Source organism: Lepidochelys kempii, chromosome 1 (genome assembly GCF_965140285.1).
Source record: "Lepidochelys kempii isolate rLepKem1 chromosome 1, rLepKem1.hap1, whole genome shotgun sequence".
NCBI lineage: Eukaryota > Metazoa > Chordata > Testudines > Cheloniidae > Lepidochelys > Lepidochelys kempii.
This window is the reverse complement of record NC_136380.1, coordinates 102,383,228-102,399,219: the sequence shown is the minus strand read 5'-3', so window position 1 is coordinate 102,399,219 and position 15,992 is coordinate 102,383,228. Positions and strand designations below refer to the sequence as shown.

The 15,992-nt window shown below is 37.9% G+C and overlaps 2 protein-coding genes across 6 annotated transcripts in view; one reads left to right on the top strand and one right to left on the bottom strand.

Moving 5' to 3' along the window:
* The window catches only part of FGF14 (fibroblast growth factor 14), a 605,518-nt gene extending 592,069 nt beyond the window's left edge, over positions 1-13,449 (top strand). For all 4 annotated transcript variants that reach the window (XM_073349222.1, XM_073349202.1, XM_073349255.2 and 1 more), the window contains 2 exons: positions 3,627-3,825; positions 6,768-13,449. In XM_073349222.1, the coding sequence (XP_073205323.1) occupies positions 3,627-3,825; positions 6,768-6,904 (336 nt within the window). In that variant the 3' untranslated portion in view covers positions 6,905-13,449. The remainder of the gene's footprint in view (positions 1-3,626; positions 3,826-6,767) is intronic.
* ITGBL1 (integrin subunit beta like 1) overlaps positions 12,100-15,992 on the bottom strand; it is a 250,965-nt gene continuing 247,072 nt past the window's right edge. For both annotated transcript variants that reach the window (XM_073349140.1, XM_073349157.1), the window contains one exon: positions 12,100-14,644. In XM_073349140.1, the coding sequence (XP_073205241.1) occupies positions 14,553-14,644 (92 nt within the window). In that variant the 3' untranslated portion in view covers positions 12,100-14,552. The remainder of the gene's footprint in view (positions 14,645-15,992) is intronic.

Sequence of the window (15,992 nt, the reverse complement as noted above, 5' to 3'; positions counted from 1 at the left end):
TATGGGCTAACCCAGTGTCGCAGCTTTTATGTACTTTAAGTATTTATGTCATCAGGTCTTTTTAAAAGAGTAAAAATTAACAAAAGACAGTGGTTTAAATGTATCCTGACACCCCTTCTAGACCTGGCATTTCCTGTCTTAGTTTCCTGGGCTTTTGTCCCAGGAAAGGGGAGGATTGTCCAGTGGTTAAGGCACTGGTCTAGGATATCAGAGGCCTGGTTTCAATTCCCTGCTCTGCCATGGACTTCCTGTGTGTGACTTTGGGCAGGTCATTTAACCAGTCTGTGCTTTAGTCGCCCATCTGTACACTGAGGATAATGCTTCCCTTCCTCACAGGGCTGTTGTGAGGATAAATGTGTTAATGATTGTGAAGCTTTTTGAAATCTACTGATGAAAAACAATATATAAGAAATAAGTTTTATTATTATTTGTCCAAATAGACACCAATGCTTGTTATCCTAAGCAATTTCAATATCCATGTGGCAGATTACTTATGTAGTTTAACCCAGGATCTCCTGACCAGCAGAAAAAAACGTTGGATTATCTGTAATGTTCTCTGACTAATAAAATCCAGTAGGGAAGTACTGGGTCCATTGCTGATGACTGGTCAATTCCCTATGGGAGTCTAGGATGCCAGCTTCTCTCAAGGGAGTGGTAGTTAGGCTCTTGCTTGAAGACGTAAGCTTTGAATGTTGGCAGTTTCACCAGTTAGTGCTTTGTCTCTACCCCTCTCTTTTTGGGTGAAGTCATTAAGTCATTGAGAAGCACCAAGGCAGTTCTGAATCTATGGGAATCTTCCTATTGCCTCAATATCTTACAGTCCGGCTGACAGCTTTGGACACAGAATGGAAGTTCTGCCTCTCTCACTTGTTCATGATTTCTTGTTCAGAAGTTGTGTCTCCATGCTGATTCTTTTAGGCACCAGCTCAGCAAAGTACTTAAGTGCTTTCCTGATTAGGGATGGACTATTGAATTAGTCCTATGACCCTTCCAGCAGTTGAGGTGTCAGTGAACCTCACTAAGATAGATAAGAATGCTACTGAATGATTCATCCCTTTTCTTCTACAGATGTACCACATTACTTCACTGTACCAAGCATTTTCTCCTATGGAGTCCTGTGTATTCTCTCACCTCTGGTTTAATGTGCAGGATGCCACTAGGGGAGATAGTGAGACAATTTGAGCAATGATGCCCTTAGCATGTAGCTCTAGATTTCTCTTTCATATCAGCCCAGGTGGTTTTTACTTTCCCCCTGAATAACCAAGGTCTGAACTTGGGTGAGAGCAAAAAGACTGAAGCTTTGTCCAGACCAGATGTAGGTGATGCTAGTGAGGGTGGTGTTGTTCAGGAGGTTGACCAATCCTTTATAATAAAGACTATTGCAACATCCTCTTCTCTGGCCTTGCTAAATCCTATCCTGGTCCATTTATGTGCTGGTGGAAAGATCTTTTCCTGGCTCACCACTTTGACCATGTCACACGCTCCTTTGTGTCTCTCCACTGACTCGACTGCATCAGATACAAACTACTTGTCTTCATTGTTAAGGGCCTTCTCAGTCTATTCCCCATTATCCTTTTAATCTCTCATATGGTATCAAGATGTGAAACCCATCTTCACTCCACAAAAGATGCCTGACTTGATTGCCCATTTAAAAAAAAATTCAATAAAGACATTAACCTTTTCTCCTGTGCCAGACCTATGCTTGGGAAGGGCTGCACTACTGGCCCATTGCCCTCCTTCACATCCCTCCTAAAACTCGTTTCTACCATGGTGCCTACAAAAAACTCAGCAATGGTTGGGCGGGTGATTTTTCCATGACTGCTACTTTTCATGCTGACCAGCATCTTCTGATTGTTTCTTTGTGCTCCTCCCCCACCCCCACCATTTCTTTAAACTGTCTGTTGGCTATAGACTTACATGTAGAATGCAGGCAAGCTCTTCAAGGCAGGGCCTGTATCTTTGTTATGCATGAGCGTACAGTGCCTAGCACCGTGGGGCCAGGGCATCTATGTGCCACTATACTACAAATTAATAACAATTTGTACTTTGCATTTGCATTCCTCTGAAGATCTCAAAGAGCTTTAAAAAGGCACTGATTTGCCTAAGGCCACACAGCAAGTGAGCGTCAGTGTCGAGAATAGAATGCAGGTCTCCGGAATCCAAGCAGTTTGCAGTTTCTATTTAGTTACAAAGTTGTCAATCACCTGAATACCTGAAAGCCTAGTTAGGAATGTGTGACACTCTCTAGGGGTGCCCAGATTTGTGAGGCACCTCAATACTACTAGTCCTTAGCATGCCTGAAACCACCAACATCTGGCACAAGCACTGCCTTCCAGCCCCCCACAGGCCTCTCTCTGTCTGTACAGGTATCCAGTACAGTGCAGTGTCCAGCCCCTTATCCACTCACAGAAGTACCAGGCTACTATCCACAAAGGAAGGGTATACACCAGCGTGCAAGATTCAACTTGAGACCAGGACTTTGCTTAACACTAACATACTGAGATATATTGATAGTGAAAACAAGACTACATTTATTATCAAGGAATAGCTATTCAAGTAATAGTGAGTAATAATACTGGAAACAAAAGGTTACGTGTAGAACAAAATCATAACATGCTTTCTAAAGCCTAAGCTTAAAAGGTTAACCTCATGCCTAAAAACAAAAGAACAAAAAAAAGGAGGGGGGGGGGAGAAAAAGAAAAAAAACTCTCACCCAAAGTTCTCTTCAGCGGCATTTTTCAGCCAAGCCTGGTTCAGATCCTTTTTTCTTCCTCGGTGAAGGGGAGCAACAGGTGACAAAGATTAAATGTATTGGTTTGTAATACAGAAACAAATGGTAGTGTTTTCTGGTGGTTTAGGTTTATAGGGAAGCAGGATATTGGGGAGGGAGGCAGTGTGTGGGGTTGTGTTATTTATTTAAATAAAGGAAATGACATGCATATTCAAGAAAGTGATTGGCAGTATTATGTAGGCATTTCATCCCAGATCCTCAAAGGTACAGTATTTTGGCTCCTAACTTCCATTGGGCTTTCCTGATTATCTTCCTTTGTTGTTCCAGCAGCCTAGAAAAATGACTAGTATGATACAAATAGTATGTTGAATGGCACAAGTGTTTAATAGTCATTTCCTCCAGCACTTCAACCTGTCTTTTGTTTTGTCTTTGCTTCTCCTTGTCTGTGACTTGGAATCGCTGAAAGAAGAAGGGAGGGCATCACAGACAGCTACCTCTTAAATTCTTGGAACGGCTTGATTGAAGCCTGGAGTCCTGTGGCAAAAGAGAAGCAGCAGCCAAGGGATTTCCTATATCTTGTTTGTGATTCTTATAGAAAATGCGTTTATAGTTTCTGCATGCTGGTACAAATGTACTACTCTGTAAATGGCTGGGAAAGTAATGTTAGTGATAGAAGGATGTTACTTGTATGCCTAACAGATAAGACTTTTCATAGCCTGTAAACCATTATTTATTGACTATGGACACCACAACTATTAGAATTAAAGGGCTCAGTTGCACAACCATCTCCCATACTAACCCCAGTGCGTTATTGGAGGGAAAAATAAGGAAAAACTCTCACCACCAGCCATGGCTCCTTTAGGGTATGCTCTAATTTTTACGCTTTCTCCCACAGGAACTTTTTACGCCGGAGTGCAAGTTTAAGGAGTCGGTTTATGAAAATTATTATGTAATCTACTCATCCATGCTCTACAGACAACAAGAGTCGGGTAGGGCCTGGTTCCTGGGGCTTAATAAGGAAGGGCAGGTCATGAAAGGAAACAGAGTGAAGAAAACAAAACCAGCAGCTCATTTTCTACCCAAGCCATTGGAAGGTGAGCTTTGGGCCATCACAGCCAGATATGCTGAAATTTTAAAACATCTCTTTCTTTGAGATGGTAATACCACAAAAGGAGGGGGGAATGGGTCCTATGGTATCATTTCAGAATGCACTTGGCACACACCCACTGGCCATTCCATATGAAAATTGCTAGGATTCATGAGTGTTTTGTGCTTCACCACAGTGTGTCCTAGAAAGGGCATATGTAAAATGCTCTTTCATGGGATTAAGAGGTCATTTTATTAGAAGAAAACCTATTGTTAAAATGCATTGTGCTGTGCAGTGAGAAAATCTTCCTTTCATGAACCAGCATGAGTGGCTCTGAACAATAATGTATACTTAAGGAAATTGGAGTTCTGAATGGAAGAGATGAAATGTCAGCATTCCAATTTAAGAGCATTCCAACACAAAACTCAAAGGCCTTATTATAGACTAAATCAAACTGCACTATTGAGTCAGCTGATGTATGGTGCACCTTTGTATATGTCAGCTATTCTGCTAGGTTAGGAAAGGGGAACAACAAATAATACCTTAAGTCATGCTAACCTTATATACTAAAATGATCCTGCATAATCTGGCAAAATGTGTTAAATTTTTTGTCTTGAATGTGCCATTGTCTGTTTGTCCTACTCATTCTACAAGACTTTTTCACCCGGGCTTTTTTTGTTGTTCAGTCCTATTTACACTCCAGATCTCATTCACTTTGATCCAGATTGTTGCTCATCACCTGAGTAATGCTGAAAAGTGTCTCATTAGTTAACGTCTTAAAAGAAACCCCACACCTTTCTGAGTAATGATTTTGTCAGCAGTGTCATGTTTTTTAACATTACAGTTATCCGAGAATTACAAGGTGTGAAAGGTTTTGAGGAATTTCAAATCTAAATCATGTGTTAAATGTGTTAGATTTTCATTACATAAAGGAAGAGAGTCTTACCAGCCCTAGGTGACTGGCTTTAATATCACATCTTAGTTTACACTGATTTGTTTTTTTCCTATGCTCCACAGTTCAAGTGGTCTTTAAAACTTTCCCGGTGTTTCAACAAGACTTGCACTATATGTGTTAACCCCTATATATGAACTTAAAAGTTATGTATTTTAAGACTTTTATTGGGAAAAATGCCAGAATATTTTTAAAAAGCAGTCGCAGTACACACAGCTTAGGGAAGATGTGATTTTTCCATTAGAGTAATTAATATTTGTACGGTCAGACTCTTTATCAAAAGGGTTTAGGTAAGGCTTATTTTATGTTGCCCAGAAGCGTCGTCAAAGACTACAGCTATACAATGTAATTCTTTCATTTTATATTGCTATCTCATGGTGCTTACCTTCATATTTTTGTAGGTCACATTGGTATTTCATCCTGTTCCTAATTAATCAGCAAACAGAAGTGTCCTAAAAACAATTATGGGTGTGCACTCTAAAGACATAGATCATCCCCAGCATTATGTACTCTCGAGAAGAAATTTAATTTCAAACTTTCAAAAGCCATAAAAAGATTTAGATTATGTCATTGCAAATGTTAGAACAAGTTAAGGACTTGATTAGTTAATGATGTTATGGGCCTTTCATATCTATTATGAAACTTCTGTACATTGAAGATCAAGGTCAGTGCTTTGATGCTACTGCCTCCTATTTTAATTAGTCCAGGGAAGAAGGGATTGTTCTCTCACATGGTTTTTTCAAGATTTTGTGTGTGATGATTCATTCTTTTGACTGCTTGACTTCTCTTTTTTAACACCAGTGTGATATAAATAAATGCTACCCCCAAGTTATGTGTAAGTAAAATATTACCTGATTCAGCGATGTGGAAAATGAAATTGAATTATCGAACAGTATTCATCATTAAGGCAGCTCAATGCAGGGACTTTGTAACTGAACAAGTGTATTTTCCTCAAGTGATTTAAAATGGTTACGACCCTAGTGAATCCCAGTGTGCTCTTCTTAATTCTTCCATAAATTCAGTTAATAATTTAGTTTTGAGTTTTCTGCATTTCAAAATTCCAGCAAAGATCAGTGACTATGGAATGTTTCTTGGCCATGTATTACAAGACATCTTAGGGAAAAAAGAAAGAAATGAATACTAGCTGAACAGTGGCTGTTCTGTGTGCTGTCTGGAACCATCCCAAACACTTCACCAGTATAGATAAATAAACACCAAGTCTTCTCTAATCTCATCATGTTTTAATTTTATATAAATGCTCTATACGATTTAGTTTTTGCGAATACATCAGTGAGCCATTTATGGGGGGAAATAAATGCCGCCTATTAACCAGGCTGTAAGAGGAATTTGAAAATTTAAATAATGATTGACTAAATGATTTTCCTTCATGAAAGTTAAAAGTTCTTGATTCTAATATCGTCGTTCTAGTTTTTGACGCTGAAAATAAGATCCTCGTGGCATTTGATAAAGAAATAACTTAATGAGGAACACCAGTAAATATCAAGAATCCTTAAAATGTAATCGGAAAATTCAGTTTTGACTATTGACCTATTTTGTAATAAGACTGTACAAAGCCCGAGGGGTTTTGCTGTACAGCTCATTCTTCCATATTGTACAAATTGAGATAGAACGATTGCTTTTCATTTCTGAAGCTTCTATAAACAAGTCACATTATCCATTTAAAAACAAAGGGACAATTTCCTATTGTGCATGTAAATCAGGGGTGACGGAGGAATAGAGATACTTGGATTGTGTGGAAAATATATTAGTGTCTTAAAATAGTCCCTTTCAAAGTAGCTAATCTCCTTCACACAAAAAGGAACAGAGAGATGATTAAAACACTTGTTCTCGTAAGGATGATACACAAAATAATTTGTAGAACATATTTTTATAAGTTCTATGGCCTGTATTATACAGTAGGTCACAGAGGGCCCTTCTGGCCTTGGAATCTATGAAAATGAATCCTTCTGAAGTTTTTTTTTCCCTTCTTCCTTTAGTTGCCATGTATCGAGAACCGTCCTTGCATGATGTTGGAGAAACAGTGCCAAAGGCTGGGGTAACTCCAAGTAAAAGCACAAGTGCATCTGCAATAATGAATGGAGGCAAACCAGTGAACAAGAGTAAGACGACATAGCCAGATCCTCACAGGTGTTGTGACTTATTGAGCCCTGAGTACAGTTGAGCAATTTATCCTTGCCGGACTCTCCGACTTCAGTGTCTGTGGATCAGCTTGAGGCAAGTGAATACTTGCTCTTTGCTGTTTCTGAACTAAATTGTTGCAAGTGGATAAATCTCAACATGTAGCTCCTCCCACAACAAGAAGACACCTGGATAACCAGCTAAACTCAGACCATGGAATGCCCTACCAGATATGGAATGCCTTTTTAATATCTTTTCTGTGACTGTGACACTTCATGTGAATGACATACTTCACAAGTACACTTGATACCTTGCCTGCTGACAGTTACCCATAATCCCTTTTTGAGTCCAGTTTCAGCGAAATCCATGTGTTTAAGTTCTATTTTGTAGCACACAGATAATATCAAGTAATTTCTAGTTAGACGCTGTAAACCTGTGCTGTTATGGATTTCTCTTCTTCCCTTTTTTTTACAAGGCTGCTTGCTCCACTGTCTGTGACCTTTTGCAGGGATTGTGGTTCTCTAAAACTTAAATGTTGCAGGTGGCTTAGTTCTGAAAGCAATCAGGGAATCAGGAAGCCTTCAAAAACCTATTATTATGAATTATATCTATGAAGACTAGGATCATTGTCTCCGACGTAGAATATTGATAAATGTGAATACACTTTAGTAACAGGTACCATGCTCCTGAGGTTGGCATTATTGTGGTGGGAAAAGTGTCAAACACGACCAGTAGAAAAATTTTTGAGACTAGTGTTTGACATCTCCCTATAGTTTCTTTTTGTGTGTGTGTTTTATACATATCACAGGCTTACTGGTAATGGTAACATTTGCCTTGCCCAGCGAGCAAGACCCACTCATTTTTGGGAAAGTGGGTCCAAAGAACTCTGTAGGCCTTGTAGGCCTGAATTAAGGCTCATTTTTCACCTACTAATCGTCATTGTTTGAAAAACAATAATTAAGACTAACAAGAATTGCGCTACCTAAATCCAGTTCAGATCTAATCCTTTCCTGTTTTTAATTAACTGAATTTAATGCCATCATTATTTTGGCTGTTTCCCACTCTTCCTCAGCAAAGCACGGGCAAGGATGATGTTGTGTTCTTTTTAGCAGCACCAATGCAAAGGGTAGTTACAAATTATACTTTAAATATATTTAAAATTATACTTTTAATTTTTTTTTAAACTGGGTCTATTAGAAAACATTAACAAAAAATGTTTAGCTCAGCATGCAGAGTCCAGTCCTATGTATTTCACCCTGTAACCCATACCTCTAACCCAGCTTTTTAGGATGTTCCCACCGAGTTGCTAGATAAACGGTGCCTTGCCTTGCTTTCTGTATATTATACATTCTAACTAGTGGAAATCAAACCCATTATGAGATTGAGTCCTTGGATCATGTTCAATTGCTTCATGAAAAATATTGGTGACATTTCACTGGTGTCAGTTAACTGTCATGAAACCAATTGAGAAAAAAATAAAATGGGTAATAAGCTTTAGACAGTACAACAAAGATGCCATTGTAGTGTTAAATACTGTAGGTAATGAGTTTCAAATATTTAGTCGCATACTTTCAAAAGACTGAAATAAGGCTATTCTGTGTGTGCTTAATAGGCATTTGCTTCTCAGAAAGGGCAACAAGTACCTGAGTTTTGGCAAACTGTGTGTGACAACCTTCTATTGGCCTCTTGCTGTTATCATGTTTAAGGGAGACAAACTTCATCCTTCCCTTTTGAGCAATTGTATTTACTGAAAAAAATAATTTTCTCATGGTATTACACAGAGCTCTGTGACAGGCCACCAGTTGTTTCAAATTGCTGGCCTGTTTAGCTGCATACTGATTCAGTCTACATTAACTCTTCATGCTTTGTCATACGGGAGGGGTTCCATTTTAATAAGTAACCCAACATATTATTCAAATAGGTTATTGTAATGCTGCTATGAGTCTTTTGACAGTTTTAGGTTCTTTGTTTAGATACCGTGTAAAACAGACAAAGTTTGGGTCTTTTTAAAGAGCCGAGTGAAACATATCAAGTGAAGTTTGTTTTGTAAGTATTTAAACAAAGACAAAGCTACGTTAATGCTGTGACAAAATGTGCATAAAGTAACTTTTGGCCCAGCTCATCCCCTCCTCTGGTGGCTTTAAAGGAGAAAATTTCCATGAGACACCCCTTGTGGTGAACCTCCCATCTCATCCCACCAGGAGGGGTGGGACTTGTGTGCACCCCCCGCCAAAAAAAAAGGCTATGAAGCCTCCCCTGGTGGATCAGTAGGAGACCAGGACTACCAGAGTAGAGCTCTGCCCCGGCTCTCTGATGGCGTCCTGGCATTGGAGCCTCAATGACCTCCCCGCCCCCCTCACCTCTGCTGTAGCGCCTCTTGGGATTGGGAAGGGGGTTATGCGGAAAAGCTGCATTATCTTTTGTGTCTAATGTTCACAGGGCTGGTGAGGGAGCCTATGTGCATTCTTGCCCTGTCCCACTCAGTCTCCAGCCTGCCCAGTTTGGACCCTGGACTGCACAGAGGTGGCTCTGCAGGGTCCAGAGTGTGAGAAAGTGCCATAGAACTGCCTGAGGTGTGCCCTGAGGATGTAGAGAGCACAAGCTGGGCCTTTGACTTTCAGCTCTCTGGAACCCGTGTCCCAAGGCCATATACATCACCATTGTCACCCTTAAACCCGACATCTCAGGCAGCTATTATCTCTGCCAACCTGTTGACTAGTTACAATTAAGGCTGAATTTATTTTTGTACATGACTAGTATGTACTGTAAATGTATCACCAGTTTTATTTTTGTTTACAGGGGTTGCCTGTAAGGGTGTTTAATCCTGTGAATGGATGTCTTAAAACAATTTCTTCTAAAGTCTGTTTAAACATAGAGCACAGAGGTCTTTGTTATTTGTGCTTTGGTCACTCCTTTAATTTTTTCTCTTGTCTCATCTGTTGCATGGGAAGAGGATGACAATGATGAACTGCATGTAGTAGGCTATGCGTATCAAGAACTGTTGGTATGTATTACTAAATTTACATACATATATGCAAAGAGTTGGTTTGCATTGTACAGTTTGTGTTTATTATCATTTGTTGTATACACAGAGGCAACATATTGAATAAAATGTTTATATGAAGGCATATTGGAAAACAAAACAACTTTATCTAACAAGCAGAATGTGCAAAATAACATTGCACTGGCCACAATATAGTGAAACCATGTAGCTAGGTTGGCAAACTCAATTCTCCCCCTTTACCATGCCAAAGAAAATTTTAGCTCCTTGATATATTACCTCTCTTGCTCCAGGATAAGACTTCACCATTTTGTTCCCTCTACAATTAATTTTGCTGTTAAGTGAAAACTATTTTCAACTGTCTGTTACTACTAAAGTACTGTATAGTAAACCTGATGAATTAATTTATATTTACAGATTTTGTGTTTTGTATTTCCATGTACAGCAATGTATGTAACTCTACAGTATGCCAGACATTTGCATGCTGTGTTTTGTAGTGCTCCTTCCTTTCTTTTTATTTAATCCCAGAGAGCGCGGTTTGCTCAGTGGTCCAATCTCTTCACTATCTATCTCACTAATGCACAGGTACGTTAATAATGCAGATGGGCACTATCTCTTCATTTTCCCTCCGAAACAAAAAGTTCATTTTTATTTCAGCAACAATTTTGGCAAAATATCAGTCACGCATACACACACAGTTCTTGGTAGCTATGTACAAATTGAATAAAGCACTATTTTAGTTGGGCTTAAAAAGCGTTTTATAGATTCACATGAACCCTTACCAGCTTGGTCATGTTTATGAAAAACTACAGTAGCTTCTCCAGAAATATCACAAGTGGTTGGTAGCTCACTTAACACCTCTTTTGCTTCTTCTCCTATTCTTTAAGAAACGCTCAAATCAACATGTTTATGTATTGTCATTTTTTCATCCATATGATTTGTATAACAAAATTAACCCACAAAAGAATAAAAGGACCTTCTTTCACAGTGTATTTACTTGAAAGAATCTTGTAAAGCTCATAATTGTTTACACACAGAGGGACAAATTCTCTGCTGCTGTAATGTTATAGCAATCAGTCGAGTAGACAGAGAGATTGACCCATGTATTAAAGGTGTGTCTTGTTGATCCATCTGTTCTGTGGTACAAAGTAGAAATTTTCAACTCCATTCAGGTTAGAAAACGTAGGAAAATTAGACATAGTATAGTTTTGTTTAAATGCTCCTTTGGATAAATTTGTGATCTGTGCAATACATTTCAAGATTTTTTCAGGATGTCTAATGCAAGTCCTATGATTTATTTTTTTTAATGTAATAAAATCTTTGTTCTAGAGCCCAGTCGTAAAAATATTCAACTTAGTTTTATTTGTCCCTGGACTACAGTACGAAATATAATTTAGAAGTAAAGTGAGTCACCATTCCAGGAAGAAGGAGGACAGTGCATCAAAAACACCAAGCCAGGGGTACATGATCAAATCTTCAGCTACACGCCTCTGAAAGAGAGCTTGACCATTTACCCTCCCAGTAATCCTTTCCCTTTGCTAAATCATGGATACAAGCAAAACAGTGAACAACAAGTTTATGTCTGAAACCCAAAAAGAAGTTATATAGAGTGGCCACAATCCTGCAAAGTGCTGAGAGTGCTCAGAAGTAGTATTCAGCACTTTTCAGATGGTGCCCTTTTTATCACAAGAATGGAGAACTGTATATGTGTTCAGTATCAAACTCCCCACTTATCTAACCAGCTTTCTCTTTCTGTAATTACTGTTTGCCCAAGACCTGGAAGCAGTGACATAATTAGTGTATGTTAATTAGATGGGAAATATTTTTCACTCCCTTGCACCTCTTTTTACTTTTACAATTTAGGCAGACAGTATTTTCACATACATGGAACAATAATATTTATCTTCAAGTCTTATTTTTAAAGCAAGGGAATAAGTTGCGTAGAAGATATACTGGGACTCATATCACCAGTTTCCTCGGTGTGGGAAAAAAAGCTGTTCAAGCCACACACACAAAAAAAAGAACAAAAAATAGAAAAGAAAATAGATATCCATTACATTTTGAGCAGTCTTAGTAAATACTATATGACTTATAGCACAGTTTTGCTTTGATACTTTATATTTTACTTAATTCCAGGCACTAGCTTTGTCAAAGAGAATTTTAAAACATTTTTTTTTAAATAAGGCGATATTAATCCACCCCAATAGCTGAAAATTAAAAAACAAACCTATTATGGAAGTGTTTAAAAGTTTGTCTTACTAGAAATTAGAATCACGTCTATGTTTTTAGTTTACAAACTTAAAAGGAAAACAGTCAAAATCACACAGTAAAATAAAATACATCAAATATTACATGACACACAGATATCCAGCAATTTATGGCCTTAGAGAGAATCATTTTCCAGTCTAGGAATATGGCTGCCTGAATATCATAGCTAAGATACAGTATTTTTATCTTTGTTTGCTAGTTTGTTTAAATGATACCAAGTATCTATTCAATCTAAACAACATTGATTTTCTTCTTTGTTAGCTGTACAAAGTACTGTACATACATGGCAGACATAATGAAGCTTGATTTCCTTTACTCTTTCTTTGACTCAGAAGTACCCCACATCTGTAAGACATTTATTACGATAAGAGACTTCCGGTCTGTGTTAATTTATATATAAATAAAACAAACAAGCTTATGTTCACCAGTCAAAGACCAGTGTTGGCAAATGTTCAAGTGACACAGTGAAATACCTAATCTCTGTACAGTTTAACGGTTACAACCATAAAATATAAAATGTGATTTCAAAACTTGTTTTACTTCAAAGTTTGTTTATGCTACATCAATACATTTGAGAACTCTGCCTGATATTTTGGTTATCGAAGGAGAGGCAGTAGCAGCTTTTGGGTATAGTTGTCTCTGTGAATGTGCAGAACTCCCATGAATAAGTTATGCACAGACATTTAGAGGTGACTGGATTACGCCTCCCTGAGAACATGGGCTTTGAAAAGCTGCACATTTATGTTTAAAAAGAAAATGAGGTCAGAGCAGGAGCAAGCTAAATGGGAGGGGGAAATGATTGTTGAAAACCTTTCCATCACGCACCTGAAGTTTTCACACTATAACTGTTACATGTTCTGTACTGGTGTATTTTCCAATTTAAATAATCAATGTCCTTTCTATAAGAAAACAAATTTCTAGCGTAATAATGGAAATCCCATTTTTTAGTTGATACACAGGTTCCTTATTTCTTAGTCTTGTATCAAACTAAAAGCCTGAAACTTGACACCTACATCACAACATAACAATATCAAAGTTTGATTTGTTTTGTGATTTAATCAAAATGTCAATCACTTTTGAAAAGAAAATGTACGTCTTTTTTCGCTCTGAAGAATTAAAGGGCTGCCAAACCTACACGTAGGAGGGAAAAAAGATTCAAATGTAAATAACTTAGGGAAGTCCCAAGATAGTTGTGCATCTTTCATAATTCAATGTGAATTTCCCACTGAGCAGCATTTCACCATTGATAAGAAATAAAAATTTTGTTCATACCCCTGCACTGTTTGTATTTACTGTTTGAAAACTGCAATTCAATTATTTTGTTTCCACCATTGGAACATCTTTCATTGACAGCAGTGTGCAGTACAATGTCCCTGATTTTCTAATTCAGTTGACGGTCGGACTCCCAGCCTCTATAAAAGTAATAAGACACAGCGAATATCGTGTGTGACAGTGTAATCTGTTCCGAAATAGTGAGTCCTAATAGCATACAGAATTGGCCTCCTAAAAGTTACCTAATACATTTTCATGTGCTTTTCTTTTTAAGACGACTAGGTAAGTGTACATACATAACACTATGGTAAAAGTACATACAAGTTATAAGATATTTATTAAATATAGCAACTCATTTATCTGGATTTTTTTAAAAAAATCTTATCCTACAAGTTATGTATTTGAGAGTGTAGTATGAAGACTAGATAACCAGCTTAATGATATTGTAACCACAGAAATCAAGATTTATTTATTTTTTTTAATTGTTCTGTTCTAGCAATGGGGTCTGGTTTTATAATTTGGGTCATTGGCCTACTCTCTGGGGTTGTTTAGGTATTTGGATCTCAGTTATACAACTGCAGATCTCTGACAAAAGTTAAAATAATTAGTTTTGAGGAGCAATTTACAGCTTCTCTTGTTAGTGGAGCAGGGAAATAATCAGAATTGGAAGGAAAAAAACCCAGCCAACTAATAATGTATTTGACAGATACCAGAAATGGCATCAGATACCTTTTTTGACAAATATCCAGCCAGCTCTACTCTTTTATATGAATGCCATTTCGTTATGTAATGGTGTCGAGATTTGACAACAAGCTAAACTATGCAATAAAGCTTTCTTGTGTCACTTCAGTGGAGCCAGGAATTCAACCTTAAGACTTCTAAGGCCAGTCTCACTCCCACTGAAGTCAATGTGAGTGTGGCAAATTAATTTAATAGGAGCAGGAGTAGACCTGCAGTTGGTTGTTATGAAACACAGAAACTTACATTGGTCTATTTGAATATTTCTGGTGGTGGTTCTATGTGGTTTGCCTTGCATTTAATTGTTCTAGCAGCCTAAAAAAACCAAACCAAACCCCTCAGTCCTTGATGCTCCATGTTATGATTAAGGGTATTCTGTGCCAAGCCAGATTTCACAAGCATTCCCATTCCATCCTTCCCAGCATTCACAGTTTCCACAGCTACATACACCATTGCCTAGAACAAAACAAACAGGAGATAATTACCATAATTGAAATGTACTGCATTAAACTGTGTTGTTATAGGAAGAAACGAGCCATAATAAAACATTTTTACTGTCCCTTTACATATTTTTTTGTTGAGAGGACTTTACATTTGATTAAGCAGCCACCAAAACCCTACATTTTCAAATAATTAATGGCATCTTTACAGCAATGCCATCAGCAGAATAATAATTATTGTAATTATGCCATCATGGTTTGGACCCAAGCTGTTTCTATGTTGTCTTAGTGTTCCCACTATACTTCAAGATGTAAGGAAAAACTAGAACTATTTAGCTGAAGTTAAACTGTTGCAAAGAGAATAGTATTAGGAATAAATCTTTGAAATTGAAAAGCACCTTTTTCAGCTGAGGAGCTGAGTGTTTGACAAAAAATAGTCTCAGATTGAAAAACTGAGGCACAGAGAGGTTAAGACCAATATTTTCAAACCCCTCCATCACTTGTGGGTGACAAACTCAAGTGGAGTGGTGGAAAATCAGGCCCCAGGCATCTCAAGTTGGCCACTCAAACACAGTGAATGCTTTTGGAAATTTAGTCAGCCAAGTAATTAGTTGCAGATTTGTGAATAGAACCTGAAACTCCCGACTCCATCTTTCATGCTCTGATACCCTTCCTCCTATTCTTTGTTTAAGCAGACACATAGTTCTGTCTTTTGCCATCTCTGTATCCACCGGCTAATAGAAGAACATTGCTAAGCAAAGATTTTTCTAGATGGAAAGATGCAGAGATTGTCCTCTACGATTGTCATCATGGAACACATAGCAAGTTAATCAAACAGATCACACGTTCCTGCTTGTCACTAGATTTTTCTCCCTTCTCTGTTAAAAGCAAGTGTTGGCAGTCTACCCATTTCCCTTTGCATCTGTCATCTAAACCCTGAGATAGGTGCAAAAGACTTTAGTCAGCATCCAACATGTCATAAAAAAGACTGTCAGGCATCTCAGCATCCCAGTGAGAGTTGTCTTGATGCCAAGGAAGTCTATGAAAAAAACATGACTCTTCCCCTCATCATAATATAAGCAACTGCTCCTGCTGCATTACCAAGGATTCTAAAACTAAATGGTTTCTAAATGCATTACATACATTCATCATAAAAAGTGAAGTAAAGATGGTGATAGCAACAGAAACCACTGAATCGCAACCTTCTCATACATGTTCATTTCCGTACAGGAACAGGTGATAGACAAAAGCATTTTACTTTTTGGATGAATTTCACAAGTGATTTAATTATTGGTATTCATGCTTTGGATTTCAATTTTCCTTGCAAAGTGTGAAATTGATTATTCATCACAACACAAAGCAAC